This window comes from Lepidochelys kempii, chromosome 5 (genome assembly GCF_965140265.1).
Source record: "Lepidochelys kempii isolate rLepKem1 chromosome 5, rLepKem1.hap2, whole genome shotgun sequence".
Classification (NCBI taxonomy): domain Eukaryota; kingdom Metazoa; phylum Chordata; order Testudines; family Cheloniidae; genus Lepidochelys; species Lepidochelys kempii.
Window position 1 is genome coordinate 48,597,779 of NC_133260.1, and position 20,722 is coordinate 48,618,500.

The 20,722-nt window shown below is 45.0% G+C and overlaps 2 protein-coding genes across 8 annotated transcripts in view; one reads left to right on the top strand and one right to left on the bottom strand.

Annotated features, from left to right (window-relative positions):
• Nucleotides 1-8,404, top strand: part of GCNT4 (glucosaminyl (N-acetyl) transferase 4) — a 35,215-nt gene extending 26,811 nt beyond the window's left edge. For 6 of the 7 annotated variants that reach the window (XM_073344237.1, XM_073344235.1, XM_073344236.1 and 3 more), the window contains one exon: nucleotides 607-8,403. In XM_073344237.1, the coding sequence (XP_073200338.1) occupies nucleotides 608-1,975 (1,368 nt within the window). In that variant the 5' untranslated portion in view covers nucleotide 607 and the 3' untranslated portion in view covers nucleotides 1,976-8,403. Of the gene's footprint in view, nucleotides 1-606 lie in introns of all 7 variants that reach the window. The other variant, XM_073344241.1, reaches the window with a different exon arrangement.
• Nucleotides 8,405-14,673: 6,269 nt separating this feature from the next.
• On the bottom strand, nucleotides 14,674-19,876 carry LOC140911936 (uncharacterized). The gene is given in 5 exon segments (XM_073346096.1): nucleotides 14,674-14,873; nucleotides 15,815-17,107; nucleotides 17,110-18,249; nucleotides 18,824-19,163; nucleotides 19,529-19,876. Coding segments are annotated over 5 exon segments (3,321 nt in total).
• Between the last annotated feature and the right edge of the window lie 846 nt (nucleotides 19,877-20,722).

Consider the following 20,722-nt stretch of genomic DNA (forward strand, 5'->3'; position numbering starts at 1 on the left):
CACTGGCTTCAATTCTTTATTTTTAATTTTAAAAAGCAATATTTAAAATATCTGAACAAAATAAATATCCACTATTAACTGACCTGTAAAGAAATAACTGTATGGTTCTGATCCTGCTTCAACTGAATTCAATGGGATTTTAGCCAAGGGGCTAAATTCAGCCCAACTCCCTAGTAGCACAGAGATGAAAATTGCACTGCTGCAATACCAGGGACTGCTGGTGGTTTCTTCCTTGGGGGCGTGCAGGTGGAGATGAAAGGGAGTTGGCAAATCAATCATGTGATGCAGATACCCTTACTCAGGCTGAATAGTATCTTACTCTGCAAAGTGTTCCACTGACTTCACTATGCTACTTCAGCATGAGGAACAGCTTGGTGCAAACAAGGCTGACAAAATCTGGCCCTGAATTAACATGCTTATGATCTGCTGCTACTAAGTGAGGTTTAATATAAGAAAATAATTGTGTTTTCAATGCCCTGTCTTTCTGCTAATCATTGTTTTTAAGCTGTAGCCAAATCAATGCGGTTTTGTTTCTAGCAGAAGCTGGAATATCTTTACTGTACCCTTTCATGATTAAAATCTCACTATATTGCTGTCTTCCTACAGAATGAAGAGATATAAGTGTCCCTTCAAGTATCCCATGAGACAAAAGATCCTGATCCTGTTTTTAACGGTGTGGCTGCTTGCACTTCTGAAACTCCTCAATGTTGAAAGACTCTTATTCCCTCACAAAGGTATTTATTTGGTTGAGCACTTTTTAAGCACTTCTTCTTATGTTAAAAACAAATACTCCCATCTTAGAAACGACTTCCAGTATGAAATTAACTGTTCATATATATACGAACAAGAACCCGGTGAAATTGGCAAGAGTTTAGAGATAAGAAGAAACGACATCATTGATTTAGAAGATGAAGACGTTATAGCTATGACCAGCGATTGTCAGGTGTATTATACACTTAGAGGATACCACCTAAAGCCTGTTTCCCCGGAGGAGGAAAGTTTCCCATTAGCCTACTCTTTGGTTGTTCACAAAGATGCAATAATGGTTGAAAGACTCATACACACAATATACAGCCATCAAAATATTTACTGCATCCATTATGACCAAAAGTCCGCTAATACTTTCAAATGTGCTATGGACAATTTAGCTAAGTGCTTCCCCAATATTTTCATTGCATCTAAATTGGAGACAGTGGAATATGCACACATTTCTAGGCTCCAAGCAGATTTTAATTGTTTGTCTGACTTGATGAGGTCGTCGTTTCCGTGGAAGTATGTTATTAATTTGTGTGGTCAAGACTTTCCTTTGAGGTCAAACTTTGAATTGGTATCTGATTTGAAGAAACTCAATGGAGGAAACATGCTGGAGACCATAAAGCCAAGTAGCAGCAAAAGGGAACGATTCACATATCACTATGAACTTGAGACAGTGCCTTATAAGTACATGCAGATGCCTGTAAAAACCAACATTTCTAAAGAGCCACCACCTCATAACATTGAGGTTTTTGTAGGCAGTGCCTATTTTGTTTTAAGTAGAGCATTCATCCAATATACCTTTGAAAATTCTCTTGCTAAAGATTTTTTTGAATGGTCCAAGGACACTTATTCTCCAGATGAACATTTCTGGGCAACCCTTGCACGTCTGCCTGGAATACCTGGGGAGATTTCAAGATCAGCTCAAGATATAACGGACCTGCAAAGCAAGACTCGCCTGGTAAAATGGAATTATCTGGAGGATCACTTATATCCTCCTTGTACTGGTACACATCTTCGCAGTGTGTGCATCTATGGAGCTTCAGAATTAAGGTGGCTTATAAATTATGGACACTGGTTTGCCAATAAATTTGACTCCAAAGTGGACCCTGTTTTAATAAAATGCTTGGCTGAAAAACTTGCTGAACAACAGAAGGAATGGGTTGATTTGTCTTCTGAAAGCTCTTTCATGCACAGACGTTCTGCTGATGTTTCACTATAGCAGTACACTATACTCAGTAGTCAGTGTTATCCAGAGTCTGACGCTCCATAGCCTTGACTTTGTACAGTCATTTATGGGGTGTAAAATACTACCAAATCAGAATGCTCCTTCTGCACAAGTGTAAATGACTACACAAGGTGCAATAGAGAATCAGAATGCAATGGAGAGTCAGCCCCCAGACGCGATGGATCATTGTATAAATCACCAAACCAACATTGTGTCCTTAATATCTTTCAAGGTGATACTTATAAAAATGAACTCCGCTTTTGAATGCTTTTGTGGGAGGCTGTGGCACTGTCTGTGGTAATTGAATGCTTCAAATTGAGCCTGCTTGCGCAATAGCTAGGATAATTCCTCATGTCTGTCCTCCTTATTCCCCTCTTCTTCTTTAAAAGTTTTGAAACATAGGAAGGAAGGTGTCCAGGTCTGCTACCTCAGGAAAGCTGCAAGGGGAAAATCCAAAACTCCAATGAGTCTAAAGAGAGAGTCTGATGACCACTGAGCCATAGGGCTGATCCTGTGAAGATGGGAGGTGATGGTGCTTAGCCATTTGCAGGATTGGACCCATAGCAATGATTTCTGCAATGTGAATATGATTGGATGATATAAGAGGAGAGAGATCGTGGAACCTTGCCCACTGCATTGGAAGTAGCAGTGTTCTTGCCTAGGTGTCTCTGTATTTAGTTTTCCTCTCTATTAATTTTATGCTTCCATACACTTTTCTGTACCTGTGAATTTGGTGATGGTTGATAGAGGCAGCATTACACACGGCAGTTCTTTTGAAGTCTGTACGTATTCATCGGAGATGACAGCCTTCATAACCCTAACAGAAATCAGTGCCCGAACACGTATTATTTGAGTTCAGTTGCCGTCTCCTCCATTAGAAACATCCTCCTGCAAAACCACAGTCATTCCGGTCAGGGACACCATTTTAGGATGGTGCCCTGGGTCTGTGTAGCTACAGTAGGTAACAAATGCGGCTTCTAATTAGCATTCAACAGTTTGGTGTTACATTAAAATGCAAAATATTCACAAGTCCAGATTTTGTCCTAGCCACAGGCCCAGATCCTGAGTTGGGGCTGAGGCGCACACAGTGCAGCTCAGGAGGGTGCTGTGCAGAGGTGGCTTTATGCCACCTTGGTGCTTCCCTACTCCTGGGCTGATCTGTGCTAGGCCAGGCTCCCACTTCAACTTAGAACCCACTTGCTTCAAATTGCTCTAGCTGCCAATGGCCCCAAAGGTTATCCTGGTAGCCATGGATCTTGGGGCATGACAGAGCCCTTGCCATCCCCTTTCTCTCAGCTATGCCCCCTACTCTGGGGGCCCAGAGAGGTGGTGATGGTAGAAGAGTCTCTACAGCAGCTGTTGTAACCCACAAGCCCCGCTATGCAGGGGGAAGTCATCTGGGACCTGGATCTGGGACCAGAAGAGCTTTGTACTGTCCCAAGACAGCCCAGGGACTGGCTCGTGGTGTTCAATAACAGTATTGCTCTTGTCTTTATCTATCCATAAAGTGCTGCAGTAATGACAATGCCCTGTTGTCTCATTTACAGACTGGGACCAGAAGTACCCTTGATGCACAGTACTTATGGAAAGTGTTTAGCTGATTACATAAAATTATGGTTCAAACTGATAGGATTGAGGACATACATAATTTGAGCAAGTGATTCAGTCTTAGCTTTATCACATAGGGTAGCCATGGACTAGTCACTAGTGGTTTAAGAATGGCACTGAGGGTCAGGAGTCATGGGCTTTCCTCCCAAATCAGCCACCAACTTGCTGTGTAAAGTCACTTAACTTCTGTGTCTCAATTGCCCCAACTGTAACATGGGAATAATGCTGTTCAACCACCTTTGTAAAGCACCTCGAGATCTGTGGCTGACGAGTCTATTTTGGTTAAAATTATAGATTATAACAACTTCTTCTCACCAAAACTATTTATGAAGTCTATAAATGCATGGAACACAGATTCCCTTGATGTTCACATAAATAGGAATATATTTTTAAAACTAAATGCAATTTAGGCTGGTAGCCTGCCATTACTCCTTTGGTACTGTTTTGGTTTATCATGATAATATGGTGTATGGGGACTTTTTAGAATAGGAAGTATTGATTGTATTTACAGAGTTGTGCATTACCATGTTCACACTTGGGAACTCATAGTATACATAGAATTATGCTGTCATATCATGAAAGGCTGTTAGGGTGTCAGAGGGTCAAACTTAGGCCTTGTCTATACAAGACAACTTGCACCAGTTTAACTAAATCAGTTTAAAAACACATCTTAAGTTAAGCCACTACGAGTCTGTGTGAACAAGGCCTTATAGACTTCCTAGACCATGGAAAATAAGGGAACGTAGAAGTGATGCTGTCTGCTGAGTTAGTATCCCAGGGCCCCCATCATGCTACACGTTACTGTGAAATACTTGTTTGAAGTGAAGTACAAGGTGTGCCCAGTCACAACGCTGTGAATTGTAAATATCCTGATGAATATCTGTTCTTTTTGATGATATAATCCAAAGCTCTTCTACCTTGTGGCATGATGGTCTACAAAATGTTTTCAAATACAGTCTATCCCTAAAATTTAAGATTAAATTTCTGGATTATTTTCGCCCCCTCACTTGTAAAATTTAACATTGGCTATAGATAGATGTATAACACACACACAGTATATATGTATACATGCAGTGTGGAGACCCCTGGCACTGTTCTGTGATAAAATATGAACAAAAAATCACAATAATTATGCATCTTTGAGGTCATCCCCTGCCCCTCTCTCTCTGCTGGGACTTGTTTGAAATGACTGGTATGACCCACCTGTGGCTTTGCCATTCATGAGAAATGTGGCCATATCAAACATATGCTGAGATAAGTATAAAATTTAGTGTGGGCAAAAACTTAGCATACAAACAATTATTAATTAGGTATTATACTACAGAGGGGAATTTTTGCTTATTAAAGCCAGAACCTTCCCCCACACCCTCCACAAAAGCCTTCTATATAAGTTCATGGCTATAGCATTTTCAAATGGAAAATATATTTGCATCATTAGATGGCGTCCCATGTTTCCATCCTATTAAATACAAGGGGCCTGCTCATGGTCCCATTCCACCTCCTTTGCACAGCTCCAGTAGCACAAAGCAGGTGGAAAAGCAATTTAACTGGCCAGCTGGGGATTTTCCGAGAGAAAGCAACATGGAAGGGATATTACCAACAGAAAGAGGGCATGAACATTGCAGAACATTGCTGCGGTTCCTGGCTGCCAGAGTAGCCTTTGCAGACGACACAACTTAGAGCACTGCTAATTGGATCTTCCAGGCTGTGCTGTGGCAGAAGAATTAGTCCCCGGGATCAGGCCAAAGATATTTTAGTGGCTGGAAATAGGGGAGGCTGACAAAAGTGGTAACTAAGTTCTAAGAGGCATTTTTTAAGGAAGAGGAAAAAGTGACCAGTTTAGGAGACTAAGAAAACCTTCTTGGTGGAGGGCAGTATTTGCCGAGCGCCTCCTTGACTTTGTTCAGGATTTGCCACAGATTTCATCAAAGTAAATTATTGTGAATGCCACAATAAAGCTTATTTGAATGTGACATATAAAATTGTATTGAGTCTCCTCCCTCTACTATCGTTGTTATGATTAGTGTATACAGTAATTAAAGTACACTTTAATTCACTTGAGAAATATGCATATTTGTTAGGTGTGGTCATCTGTCCATCCCCCTCTCCTCCATGTCTCTATCATACACACACTTGATCAGAGGCAGCTCTTTATTTTAGTAATGGCTCTTTTTAACAGAGAGCAGTTGAATAAGTATGATACAGATGAGAGTACGAAACAAGACCCTACATCCAGACACCCTAAATCCTGGGAAAGTTTGGATCCAAAATTTGCAGCCCAAGTTCATCTCTGTTGTTTCATCGCATGGTTGCTCAGCAACTACAACTCAAGGTCTTTAGACATTCTTTATCCACTGTTACCTGCACTGTCTCCATCTCAGAATTAAGAATGTGAAAATCCATGGATTGATGATATAAAAGAAGATACACATCACTGGTGAGTTAATGGCGCCCTGATACTAACCACCCCCAAATGACTATGCTGCAGTATGGACTCTCCTCCTAGCTAGTTGCTGAACCTGCCTGCAACAACTTCTCTCTGCTAAACCAGTGATCTAACCCTACCTCCCAACTGCCAAACCTGTTCACAGTCCACCCTTGACTGGTGCTCAGATCCAACCCCAACCTACCAAATCCATCCATGAGTCTCTCACCCCACCACAGCCTCTCTGACGTTGAGAGGTCAGAGAAACGGGGGAAAGTGTGAAGGAAAAAAGAAAAAATCGCAGAAGATAGAGAATTTCGTGGCTTTGGCAGGAATTTACTTGGCTCATTGAAAGGGGATTTCTGGAGCTTGGCAGGCAAGTGAATCTGCAGGTCTCTTTGGCTCCAGTCCTACAATGACTGAGGTGTGTACTTAACTTTAAGTAGAATGGGACTTCTCACGTACTTAAAAGTTAAGCACATAAGTCTTTGCAGGATTAGTGTCACCAAGAGCCCAAATGTTGGTGTCATGGAAGTCAATGGCAAAACTCTCATTAATGCCAATGGAACCAAGCTTTGGTACTAAGGGTCCCAAGCTGATTTATTTCCAGTGAAGTCAATGGAAAGATTGATATTGACAGCAAGGGGAATTAGATTGGGCCTTTAAAAGTTTAGCCAGCAGATTGATCGATTTTGAAAAATAGTCACAGACAACACTTTTGTAACTTGTCATGCTAATAAATGGACTGGGGTGAAAGCAGGAGGGAGATTGCCAATTTGAATGTGTGGTTCTCAGTGTTCATATTTTCTTTACTGTTGGAATAAAAGGACTTTAAAAGGAAGATTAGCAAATATAGAAAATGATCATACATTCTATATTTGCAGTAAAAAAAAAAAGTCTTGGTTGAGAATTTCTATGACTGCTGTATCATTAGCTTGTGTCATTTAAATCAGAATGTGGACCCATGAGAAAAGCAAAATGCAGGAGATGAAAATGGTGAGTAGATGGTACCTTATTGTGAATTAGCAGTGTGACCTTGATTGTTAAGTACAGGGATAACCTTTGTTGATGTTTTTGTAGAATTTAAATTAGCTCTTGAAGGTAATGATTTCTGTTTATGTGAAAATGATGGTTTCCTTTTTTTTTTTTTTTTTTAAGAATAATGTAATCAGTGTGCATTTTATTCTAGTATCTGCTGAAAATATTCCTGTGCTTTTTGTATTTCAAGTGAATAGTTTGATACTCCTTTCCTTGTAAAGCTTTCCAAAAACGTTTGATTTCAGTTGGTGACACCTTTTTGCAGACACTGCTGCTATGTTTGTTTCCCCAGATCAATTTTCTATTCAGTTGTATTTTATAGGATTTCACTTTGTTGCTCTTGATGAAAAATCAAGTGGGCTTTGAGATCTCTCCTTTAATGAATGGCAGTAAGTGGGTGCAGTCTTAAATACGCATTCCCTTTGCAGAGGTCAATCCATCAATAATACATGCTGGAAATGTAGACATAATGTTATGCTGTACACTCATCTCAGGAGCATTGCAAGGGACAAGGTCAAAAGATAAGGAGTGTATTTTATGACAGTGTAACCACTCATGCTTGAATGGGTTAATGAGTTTATAACAGTTACTTTGTCACTGAGGCCAAATCCTGAGTAGTCAATGGGACTGAGTTGCAGATGCTCAGCACCACTTAGGATTGGGCCCTTCTCCCATTCAAGTTAATAGCAAAAATTCAACAAAGAAGGATCAGGCCGTACATCTGGATGGAGCACATGTATACACACGCCTACAATCTGACTAACTGAACATCATGCATCTTCCTCAGTCTATCCCTTGTTCTTCATCTCAAGCCCCTGAAGTGGTATAAGGCCGACTCCTGCTCCCGCTTTCTCAGGTGGGTGGGATTATTGTGCAAGTAAGACAAGCAGAGTTTGGCCCATGGATTCTATTTCTACAGATAGGATTTTGTTCTAACACCAGTGACTTCCATGAGAATTTTCCCACTGACCCTCAATGGGATTGGGATTTGGCCATTCATTTACAAAGAGTATAAAAGTCTTCGAAAACATTCCAGTGTGCGACAATGTTTTTCATAGTACAGTACAGAAGAGATGGGTAATGTACCTGCGGACCTATGAATGCAAGTATGTAATGCTGCACAACAGAATACTATTCCAATAGCTGGTCATCCTGAGCCGATAGGCTCCGCACTAAACAGAAATAAAAAACAAATTGGATGAAAAATGTGTAGCCTTTTCCTTTAGTCTGAAGTTCATGAAATAACAGAGCCTGATCCTGCACTACATACTCAGGCAAACATCCCAGGGAAGGTAATGGGATTTTGCCTTAGTTTGCGAGGCCGTACACTCAATTTGATGGTATTTATCTGTCTGTCATTAACTTTTGAATGCTGCATCTGATCAATTCCAAAATTTCAGGGAACATTCTAGGCATCAGTGGCCAGAGCCCTATTGAGCTGGGGCTGGGGTCTGAATGGAAAACCAAAGGGGAGAACATAGGTGACATATGGAGCTCCTGGCATCAGCAAAGTCACGGCTTCGGACACGTCTGTGATTGTCTGTCGATCATGCACTGGCTGATGGCATCTATTAACACCTTCCAGCATAACAGAACCCCTTCTCTTCTCTGCTTTTCCTCCCAATTGAGTTTAACATGTTGCCACCCTGAATGACTCATCTCCCAGAAAAACAACAATGAGGGGAGAGAGGGAGATGAGAGAGTGCATACAGCCCTGGCATGGGGTGGAGGAACTAGGAGACTCTGTTATGGGGAAGGGAGGAAATAAGGGGTTACAGAACCCTAGTATGTGTTGGGGAGTGAAATTAAGGAAATCTGATATGGGGGACAGGGCACAGAGCCCTTAGCATGCAGGTGGTGAATGGGGGGGTCCTAGTATGGGGGGGGAAGGGAATGGGATTGAGAGAAACCTTGCTGTAGAGAAGGAGAGAACAGGGGACCCACAGAACCCTTGCCATGAGGAGGGGAGAATGGGGGATCCTGGTATGGGGGGTGAGAGGGATGCAGGTAAACAGAACCCCTGGCAGGGGGGAAATTGGGGGAGTTACAGGGAGTCCCTGCAATAGAGCGGGATGGGAGAGTGGCACACAGTGGAGGAGAATGGAGGGATGCAAGAAGCCCCTGGTTTGTGCAATGATCTCGGTCTACACAAGCTACAAAGTGTGTGGCCCCTGAGTTACCTGAGTATGTACTGCAGGGGTTGTCGCAGAGTTCAGATCAAAACAAATCATGTCCTAGGATGGGCTGCCTTGAGAGGGAAGAGCAGGAGCATCTGACCTTTGGAAAGTTCTGGAGACCACGAAGAAGGTGTAATAAGAGTTAGTAACTCAGGGGGCTTTGGAACATGCTTTCTGGAACTAGAGGAGCCTTGTGTTGTCCTGATTCACCCTAGCTGTGGGGACAAGCAAGCCAGAAGTGAGCAAGCAGAGCGCTGCCAGAGGTGAACAGTTAGGATAGCAGAAGTGTCTGAGGTGGGACAGAAGACGCCCTTTCCATTGCCTCTCATTCTCCTGGTTCAGTGCCTCTCCTTTCTGGGCCAAGTGCTGCTTTCCTTACTCATTTAAGTGGTGAGGTGTGACGGCTTCTCCTGGGTAAGGAAGGCAAGACTGGACCACTAAAGTAAGAGCCAACAGAGCTACAAGAGAGCCCTGGCCCCTGGCTGGATTCAAAGCGTCCCTCCCTGCTTCCCAAAACCCTTGGCAGAGGGTGGCCTCCTCTGACAGAAGAGGAGAGTGACTGCTGCCCATTCTTCTTGTATGTTTCCATACATCTTCTGTCCCACCTCAGACACTTCTGCTATCCTCTGGCAGCGCTCTGCTTGCTCACTTCTGGCTTGCTTGTCCCCACAGCTAGGGTGAAGCAGGACAACACAGTCCTCTAGTTCCAGAAAGCATGTTCCAAAGCCCTCTGAGTTACTAACTCTTATTACACCTACAAGTGTGGCAAAAGTGGTGAGGACAAATGTTATGAATTGCTGATGTACAAATATTTCTCTCTGAAAAGGCCTTATCGAAAAGGCCCTATAAGGTCTTTCAATACAGTAACCACATCTTGGTTGTTAAGATGATTGTTGGTTCAACATGTAGTTGGGTTGAGATTCACACAAAAGCCAGCGCCAGGCCCAGTAGCTGTAAGTGAGCTGGTCTGTTGCTATTATTATTTATATTGCCATAGCACCAAGGAGCCCCAGTCACAGAGCTGGACTCCATTGCATGGGGGGCTGTACAAACACAGAACACAGGGTAAGTCTGGACTACAGCTGGGAGTGAGCGTCCCAGCCTGGGCAGACAGACTGTGGTGACAGGGCTTGGGTTAGAAATAGCAGTGTGGACGTTGTGTCTCTGGTGGAGATTCAGGCTAGCTCAGACCCAGGGGATGGACAAGCTGTAGAGCCCAAGCTGCTGCCCCGGCCACACTGCTAATTTTAGTGCGCTTGCTACCCCTGCTAGCATGAGTCTGTCTACCCGCTGTGAGAGACTGGGTCAGTGCAGAGACCCAGCTGCAGTGTAGACATGCCCAATGAGGTCTAGGAAGTTTCTCAGATGAGATATGCAGGATCCAGACAGCGTGCCTAGGGCAGAACAGAGAGAGAGCTTATTTTCTGACTACAGAAGTGGACAGAGAAATATCTTAGCTGGGATGTCTGCAAGTGGAATTGCCTGTGTGCAGCTTGGAGGTTATCACCTCTGCTCAAGGGAAACAGGACTTGGGTACATTTTGAAAACAAAAATGGATTTGAAGAAAGTTGTCAAAAGCTGCATCAATTTCTCTTCCCCCAGGAATCAGACCCACTGCAAAGCCTTAAGAATCTGCTCCTGCTTGGCAAAGCTGCAACAATAATAATGAGAAGAAGATTACAATATTTGGGTCAGAGAGGGCAGGAAAACATGCCAGCATCTGAGAGAACAGTCATCTTCATTCAGAATTTCCTTGGCCAAGGCAGTTCGCTCGTTTTTATTGGAGTTTTCTGTGTTGCTTATTTAAAGCTAATTTAAAGAAGTGAAAATGTGAGAAAGAGGTGACAGATTTTCACTCTTCATCTAATGCAATCTTTTGACAGGAACCCAAACACGTTTGAGTTTATTTTTAAATAATCCTCTGTGGGCAACAATTAGAGACTGCATGTCAGAATGTATCCTGTAATAGTAAAAGTTCATTAAATGCAGCAGCATTTCTGTTATTTCATCTTTTCTCTGACTTCTGCCTCAGTCTGTTCTCCAGGATGGAATGACTTTTGCTTAAAGTAATGAAAGGGAGAACAGAATGTACAGAGAGACATGCAGGTAGCATTAGCATCACTATAAAATGATGTAAAATAAGGACACAAACAACTAGCTCACAGAGGTTCAGTGAGCTTTATTTGTCCATAAACATAATGGGAATTGGAAATCTCACAGTCGGAGACAGACGAGGTCCAAATATATGAACACTACTGAATCACTGGTTACTCTGGGAAGCAAGATGAAAAATGTCAGAGGTCTGCATTTTTCTCTAACCCATGGAGATGGAGATTCAAGGGGGCTTTCAGATAGAAGGGCTCTTCCTACAAGGATGCAGAATGGTCTCACTGAAAACATGAGATGTTTCTTTTATGAAGTTAGCATTATGTGTGCTCTTGTTCATGAGATTATTTCTTGTCTTTTTACTACAGCAGTCCCAGCTCATTAGGACCTTTACAAATATTTGTATTGATTAATGAAAACTATTGTTATCATTTACTCTAAGCCATCTTGAAGTCTAGAACCTATAAGCCACTTCCTGGGCATAGCAAAACAATAGATTAGCACTGGGTCTGTATGTACTAGGGGAAAAAATTAAAAGCAAATTGTCATGGGTCAAATAGACCCCCATGCTACTCCAGCCACTAAGGGGTTAACAGGGAGACTAGCTGTCTCCTCAGCTGAGACTAATTGCTGGGGAGATCAAAAGGCTGCAGACTAGAGGACAGCTGTGGCTCTCAGAAGCTGAGGGGCTACGGAGGAGAGACTTTTTCAGTCACAGACTGGTAAGCAGCTGCCCAGGAAGTTGGCTTTCCAGAGTGGAAGCATTGAAATGTGAGTCTGGGAAAAGCCTCTGGGAGAGATGAGGTAGGAAGTAGTGAGGGATTGGGAGGAACTTGTTCTAGCAGATATGTACAGGGTCCCTAGACTGTAGTGGATATGCCTGGGTTCTGCTACCTTCTGCAGCCCTGGAGATAGTAAGGACTTTGGAGCAAGGGGGTCAGGGCCATGTGGGGCTCTGGGACTGTTGACCCTCTGTTGGAGTCACTAGGCTCCTGGTTCACCAGACTCTTTTGTGAGACTATTAATGACTTGGTTGGAGTCATGACAGGAAATTAGCAAATGTAGAACTAAATGATTATTGGTGGGATGGGGAAACTGAGCCACACTTGCTGCAAAATCCTGCATGGCTTGAGAGGGTGCCAGTTGGTTAAGGCAGCCAGACAATTTGCCACCCATGACTTCTTGCTTTTAATCTTTTTCTAGTCCGTACAGACCTAGTGTTATTCTATTGTTTTCCTAATGCCTAGAAAGTGCCTTATGTATTCTGGACTTCTGTTCTAACAAGTAGAAAAGTGTGGACTTTTATTCTGTTAGGGAAAAAGGTTTCCCCTCCCATCTAGGGTTAGGAGGGTAGCCTTCCCTGGACTTCTGTATTAGCCAAACAAAACACAGAGTTGTGGCTCTTTGATAAAGTGAGGCACTTTAATGCTAGCAAGTACGACAGCTGAAGGGCTCACCAATTCCTTCACAGAGGAAAATGGCGAAGCCCCGAACAAAGAACAGAGATGGGCTTTTATAGCCTGGTTCAACATACAGTGTGATATCTCTTCCAGTTCAAGCCGGTTAACCCGGTCTGTTTGAAGTTCTGGGGTAGGTATGAACATGGAGGCTTATCTGTATAAGGAATTCTTTCCCCAAAACGGGGAGTACAGGTTACACACAGTTCACATTCCTTCTACCCATAACCTTAGAGAGAAGACAGATAAGCATAGAAAAAAGACAGAAGCCTAGCTTTACATGATTATAGGGTTGTTTTCTGGTTCTTTTCTTTATCAGTTCCCCCCTTTGAGCCTGAAGATAATTATCTTACATGGCTCATTATTCATTGTTTAACATGTTCATATGCTTTTCATCTTGGTTAACACCACCCTTTCTTATATATAATATCTTTGCTGGGCTCGTGGCTTTGGTACATACCCAGTGGAAGAGGGCACAACAACTGGACACACAGCAGACCCACAATCATAAGGAATCCCACTCCATACACAAACAAGGTTTTTAGCCATCCAAAGTTAGGCAACCAGCTGTGAGCCAGCCTCATAAGTCAAAGCCCACACTGGGAGAAATATAGGCCTGCTTATGAAAGAAGGCTGACACGTTTGCAATTATATTAGTATCCGTGACTATGCGTCCGCTTTGATTCACATAAAGGCAGCATGTGGCATTGAAAAATGTGCACACCCCTCCCTGCGCACTTAAAAGCTGATCCAGGGCCAACCTGTTTTGCATACTGTAGCGAGCTAGTGAGCTTATTTCTTCTTGCAAGGCTTGGACTGCATCTCGAGTGGCGTTAGTAAATATTTCCATTTCGGCTGACATATTTTGTAGAGAGTATTCAAGTTGGCCCACCCCCACCCACGGAAAAAGAATACGGAAGGCTCTCATGCCTGCACTGCCTTACTCGACAATAGGATTATAACTGGTATCTCGATGGGTACGTTGAGTTGTCTTTGATTTCTATTACATCTCTATGATGCATCCCTCCTGGCCAGGCAAAGGCCACCGTGCATCTTCCTAACCACTTTGGGGGCAAGGTTTTTCCTGCCCAAGTACCACATTCCCACCATAAATGGTGATCTCCTAATACTATGCTATAGTTGCCTTTATTGCCCCCTGAGTTCTGAGAAACGTCCTGCAATCGTCCCACCAGGGATGCAGCATCATCAGGATTGGGTCCTATTCCCCCCAAGTTCCATAATGTAAGGCCGGCAAATTGAGTCGTATTTTCTCTGAGAATGTACCCCACACAGCCTCCAGCATGGGCATAGTTGGCTACCTCAGTACCATTGGGATACCGCAAAAGAGTAGTGCTTGCATTTTTCCCCAAAATTAGAATTTTCTCACAGTGGGTTTTTGAGTATTTTCCCAGTGTAGTTTTACCTTGGGAGCGTAGTGACTGTTTCTCTACGCACAAGGGGGCCTTAATGAGCAAGTCTGGGCGATGGTTTGGGATCCAAGTCCTAAAATCTATGGGTCCCCTTCCCCTTTTTCCCTTTTGGCCGTACCACGCCGACCCATTTTGCCAAGAATCGAGGAGCGCTGGAACTGGCAAAATGGGGAAACCTTGCAGTGAATGGGAGGAGAAGTGGGAATACACCCAACAATCACTAACATTCCAGGCGTTGGTTAAGTTTTGGGCTAATTGTAGAAACGTATTTTTATCCCAACCCCCCAGGGCAGGGGCCCAGGTTAAAGCCCATAGCCATGCATACATTATAAACACTACCGGCTACTAACAACACACAAAAAATAATATTAATACAATATTTGTAACAGCATAACTAATGCTCCACAGTTCTATAGCTGCTTCTGATTCCACTGACCGACCGGTACACAGTTCATGTAGAAGCGGCGGTCGTGAGGGCAGTCATTGGGGATGTTGGAGCAGGAACCTTCTTACAGTGGCTGCAGTGCACCCATCTATCGATGCCCTCGACCTTCACTGCAGTCGGAGTAGTCAGAAGGACTTGGGCCAGGGCCGACCACCTTGGTTCCAGGCAATGCTTCCTTTGATGGATTTTAACACAGACAAAGTCACCTGGAAAAAGAGAGTGCGCACAAGTATCAAGCGGTAAAGGTTGGGCATCTTTTACTCTGGCCCACGCATCACTCAATGCATCTTGCAACATGCAACAATAACCCGCCAACTTATCTTGCCCAGCCATTAATGAAATTTTCGCTGGGACAAACCCGTCTACACTGGTTAGGGGAATCGGCAAGGGTCGGCCAAATAGAATTTCGAACGGTGTCAATGAATGCTTCCTGTGGGGTGTATTACGAAGATTGGTTAACACTATGGGTAAACACTTCAGGCCACTTTAATCCAGTCTGCTCGCATAGCTTTGCTAATTGGGTTTTTATCAGCCCATTCACCCTTTCTACTTTTCCTGAACTTTGTGGATGATAGGGGGTATGCAAGGCCTGTTTTATGCCGAGGGCCTTCGCGAAGTGTTGAATAATTTGGGAAGTGAAATGGGGGCCTGGGTCACTTTCCAAATGAGTCATTGTTCCCTGCTTTGGGATAATCTCCTTGAGGAGACACTTTGCTACGGATACTGCATCTGCCCTTCGAGTGGGGAAAGCCTCAACCCACCCTGAAAAAAAGTCAACCAGGACAAGCAAGTGTTTTAGTCCTGTCACTGGTGGTAAGTCCATGAAGTCCATCTGGATCACAGCAAATGGGTACTCAGGCAGTTTGCAATGTCCCATAACTTGTGGTTTGATTGCTCTTTGATGATTATACCGTTGACACAATTCACACTATGCAGTGATGGTCTTCGCAGCTGCATGGACCCCCGGAGCAAAAAACAACTTATCCATTTGAGCCACTAATCCCCCTTTTCCCAGGTGCGAGGCCATGTGGAGTGCCTGGGAAACCTGAGGGAGGAGTTGTCTTGGGAGAACCGGATGACCGGATGACCGGATGACATAGAGGTTGTCCTCATTTAGGTGGCATCCAATGGATTTTCAATGGCTAACTTTGGCCAGGGGCGTTGTCTGCTGGGCAGAGAGCAAAACGGCTGGCGTCACTGGTTGCAGTAGCAGGGGTGCCAAAAAAAGGAAAAGGGGCTGGAGCCCCACAGAGGGCAGCATGACGGGCCGCCGAATCGGCTGCAGCATTTCCCTTGGAAACCTCGTCTGAGGCACGGAAGTGGCCCTTACAGTGTGTAACTGAAACAGCTGCAGAAAGTTGAATAGCCTCTAACAAGGCCGAAATCAAGGCAACATGGGAGATCTGAGAGCCACTGGAGGTAAGGAACCCACAATGTTTCCAAAGTTGTCCAGTAGAGTGGCATATTGAAAAGGCATATTTGGAGTCTGTATAGATGGCCACAGTTTTGTTTTCAGCTAATTGACAGGCCCTAACAAGTGCCACGAGTTCTGCTGCTTGTGCTGACTTTTGAGTAGGTAAGGCATGCGCTTCAAGCGTTGTCATCAAGGTAACAATTGCATAGCCAACTCGTAAGGCTCCAAACTCGTCCTGACAGGCGGAGCCGTCACAAAACAATTGGAGGTCAGGATTCTGCAATGGAATATCGGAGAGGTTAGGACGAGGCATGGAGATCAAATCCACCAAGTGGAGGCAATTATGAGGTTCCCCGTCCTCAGGCAGAGGCAAAAGGGTTGCAGGATTCAGGACTTTGCAGCGGCGTAGGGTAACAGCCTGATTGGCGAGCAAGGCCAACTCGTACCTGGTCAATCTGGCTGCTGTGAGGTGCTGCGTGGATCCACGATTAAGAAGCGCTGCAACGGCATGAGGCACCTGAACTAGAAGAGGGTGGCCCAAAGTAAGTCCCGAAGCTTTCTCAACCAATACAGCGGCAGCCGCAACAGCGCAGAGACAGGGCGGAAGACCCTGAGCCACTGGGTCAAGAAGGACCGAAAAATAAGCCACCGGTCGCTGGCCAGGCCCAAAGGGCTGAGTTAGCACACCAGACGCCGTGCCAGATTGTTCATGGCAAAACAAGGTGAAAGGCTTTGCGTAATCTGGTCTGCCCAGGGCTGGTGCAGAAGTTAATGCTTGTTTGAGGGCTGTAAGGGCGTTGTTGTGTAGAGTTGTCCATGGCAGGGATTTGGGAACGGAATCCAGCAGCAAATCGGTGAGAGGGTGCACTAACTCCGCATAGGCCGGAATCCAGGCTCTACAATAGCCACTTGCTCCCAGTAACTGGCGGAGTTGTTTTTTAGTGGTAGGCCTCGGCATACTCAGAACGCTTTCAATTCTGTCCTGAGTAAGTGCAGTAGAGGCATATGAAATATGATGCCCTAAATTTCCACCTCGGGTTGGGCAAACTGTAGCTTGGAGAGTGCCACCTTGTGACCTTTTTCGGCCAATGCAAAAAGAAGGATTCGAGTGTCTTGTACACAGGCAGTCTTGGCTGTAGAGCACAATAGCAGATCATCAATGTTTTGAATCAAAGTAGAACCCACAGTCAACGAAATAGAGTCCAGATCTCGCTTTAAATACTGGCTGAAGATGGTAGGGCTTTCCCTGTAGCCCTGAGGGAGGCGGGTCCATACGTATTGAAATCCGTCAAAGGTAAAGGCAAATAGGAACTCTGAGTCTGGGTGAACAGGGATGCTGAAAAATGCTGAAGACAGATCAATCACAGTAAAATAAGTAGCTCCTGGGGGAATAGCAGTTAAAATAGTTGCTGGATTGGGAACAACTGGAGCTCTCGGGATCACAATAGCATTAATCAGTCGGAGGTCATGCACGAAGCGGTAAACCGGTTTGCCATCTGGGCAAGGCTTGGGTTTCTTAACAGGAAGAATAGGTGTATTGCAAGGGCTGGTAGCCTCTTTAATGATTCCTTGAGTTAAAAGCTGTTGTAGGACTGGCCGAATGCCCTCTATGGCCTCTTTAGGCAATGGATATTGCATTTTTTGGGGCAGAGGGATGTCTGTACGGTAAGTGATATAAACCGGTTCTGCTGACTTTAAAAGTCCAGTTTCAGTGGACGCCGAGGCCCACAATGCTTCAGGAATATCGGATAACTCAGCCGGGACAAGGGGGGCAGTGGGTGTCATTGTGGTGGCATTAGTGGCTAACAATGCCATTACCGTAGCTTCAGGGACAGAAGTAGGGACTGAGAGAGAGAGCCCCTCCGGGCTGCAAGTTATAGTTGCTCGTCGTTTACATAACAAATCTCTGCCTAATAGATTTGCAGGACAGGAAGTTGCAATTAAAAAGCTATGATGCTCTGATAACGGGCCAAGCTGGACCGCTTGCTCCGCAGTTAGAGGAAGGGCGCACACGGTGCCACCAACGCCTATAGCTTTTACGCTTGCAGAAGTGGTAGGAAGGGTGGGGTCCTGCAGAGTACTTCTATCTGCCCCGCTGTCAGTTAACATTGAATAAGTTTTTCCTCCCACCACAACTGGAAGTTTCGGGTGGTTTGCATCCAACTGCACTGTCCAAGAAGAGGCGGGGGGAACGAAGCATTGTGGGCGGCTAGCTTTCAGTCAGTACTCCCTTCTTCCCCCCCCCCCCCCCCCTTTCCTGTACCCTCTGGTAGGCTTGCATAAGAGGGTCAGCTGACTGGAGGGGGTAATTTGGGCACTGGGCAGCCCAGTGTCCTTTTTGTCGGCACTGCTGGCACTCATCTGGCCCTGCCCTCCCGGGCCGTGGCTGGAAGTTCTGACCTTGTGGTCCCCATCCCTGGGTAGAGCTGCCTCTTCTCCCACCTCGTCCCCGAAAGCCTCCCCTCCTATGGCTTGCATCTCGTCCCCAAGAGCCGTCTTGGAAACCTTGCAACTGCAGATTAAGGAGCTTTTCGGACCTCCTAGTGTCTAATTTCTTCCTATTCCTCCAGGCATGGGCTGCTAACCCCACCACCACCTCCAGCATTTTGTTTTTATAAGCTGGTTGACTACACACATACTTCCGAGCGAATGGTAATAAGTTTTTTACATACTGGCCGATCACTTGTGTTTTTGCTACAGGGGAGGTTGGATCTAAGCCGCCGTGGTTTTTTAAAACCTTACAAAGGTGGTGGAAGAATTCCCCTAGGTGCTCATCGTGCTTTTGAACACATGCATCTATCTTTCCCCAGTCATACACAGGTTTAGACATATCCTCTAATGCTTCTAAGATTCGCTTTCTCATTTTATCCCATTCTTGAACGGTCTCTGGAACATCCCAATCCATTTCAGGTTTCTCTTGCGGATAAGCCGCCCTCCCTTGCATCGCCTCTCTAGCTTTCTTATACACCGTTTCCTTCTCACCCTCTCTTAGCACTTGATTCAAAATCATTTCCACATCATCATAATTACAATTATACATTGTGAAAATACCCTTTAACTTTTTAATAAATTCTTCCAGACACTGTTGAAATGAGGGAAAAGTAGATGACCAATTCATTAGATCCGTGTTGGTAAAAGGGACATACACCATCTGTGTCCCCCCTCTACCACTTGGCAGTTGTCGCATAGGCATTTGGACTGCGCTAGCTATTGCAGCTCCAGTAACTTTTGCCTTAGGTGTGCCTAGAGAACTGAGACCAGGTCTTTGCAGGGGTCGCATCACTGGGGTGTTGCGGATCAGGACGTGCCACCCCCCTGGTAGAGGTGCCAGTCTCCGGATCATCCCCAGCTCTGTGTCGGTTGTGGGGGTATCGGTAGCTAGCGGGAGAGTGGGGCCGCTCCTCTCCCCGTTCGGGGCGTTGGTGCATCAGGGTCAGGCTGCAGTACCCCACCCCATAGCCAGGTACATTCTTCCAATGGTATAGGGTCCCCCGCTTCTTTCAGTGGGAGTTGGGGATAAATAGACTTTGACGCTTTTAGCTTCCGGTCAGCATTACTAGATTCTGGATTGTAGGGTGGAGGCCGCATGGCTTTAAGTTTTTCTACCTCAGCACGTAAACTAGTAGTTACACTGGCGCTTTTGCGCCGTTTGGCCTCCCTTATCCATACATCAGAATACTTAAGTTGCCGCGGTTGCAAATCATACAATACTTTCCGTAAATGAACAATGTTATGTAACTCAAATGTTCCCTCCCCCGGCCAGCGATTTCCTGGTTCCGGGTAGTCTTGCGTCATTCCCACCCAGGGACCTTGACAAAGAAATATAAACTTATACAAAGCTTTGTTGCCATCTGATTGTAAGGCCTTGATATCCCTATCCTAATGTTTTAACATATAGCCCAGAGGAGTAGAAGGATCAACAGTTCTACTGGACCTCCCCATCTTTTCCCAAGGACGGAACCCCCGGCTGTTGTCTAGACAATCACAAAGGAAAAATTCAGAACTCACCAAGTTCCCACCGGCCGGTGTTCACCCAGAGGTCCGGACCCTAATGCCTTCGGGACGCCTTATTTCGCCAAAACAGCGGGTGGAAGCAAGATGGGAAGCCTTCAGGGTTAAAGCAACCCTGGTGCCGGCAAGAAGGATTCAGAGTCCCGACCGTCCACTGGTCCGGAGAAGCGGATCCCGGACGAGCCCCCAAATTGTTAGGGAAAAAGGTTTCCCCTCCCGTCTAGGGTTAGGAGGGTAGCCTTCCCTGGACTTCTGTATTAGCCAAACAAAACGCAGAGTCGTGGCTCTTTGATAAAGTGAGGCACTTTAATGCTAGCAAGTACGACAGCTGAAGGGCTCACCAATTCCTTCACAGAGGAAAATGGCGAAGCCCCGAACAAAGAACAGAGATGGGCTTTTATAGCCTGGTTCAACATACAGTGTGATATCTCTTCCAGTTCAAGCCGGTTAACCCGGTCTGTTTGAAGTTCTGGGGTAGGTATGAACATGGAGGCTTATCTGTATAAGGAATTCTTTCCCCAAAACGGGGAGTACAGGTTACACACAGTTCACATTCCTTCTACCCATAACCTTAGAGAGAAGACAGATAAGCATAGAAAAAAGACAGAAGCCTAGCTTTACATGATTATA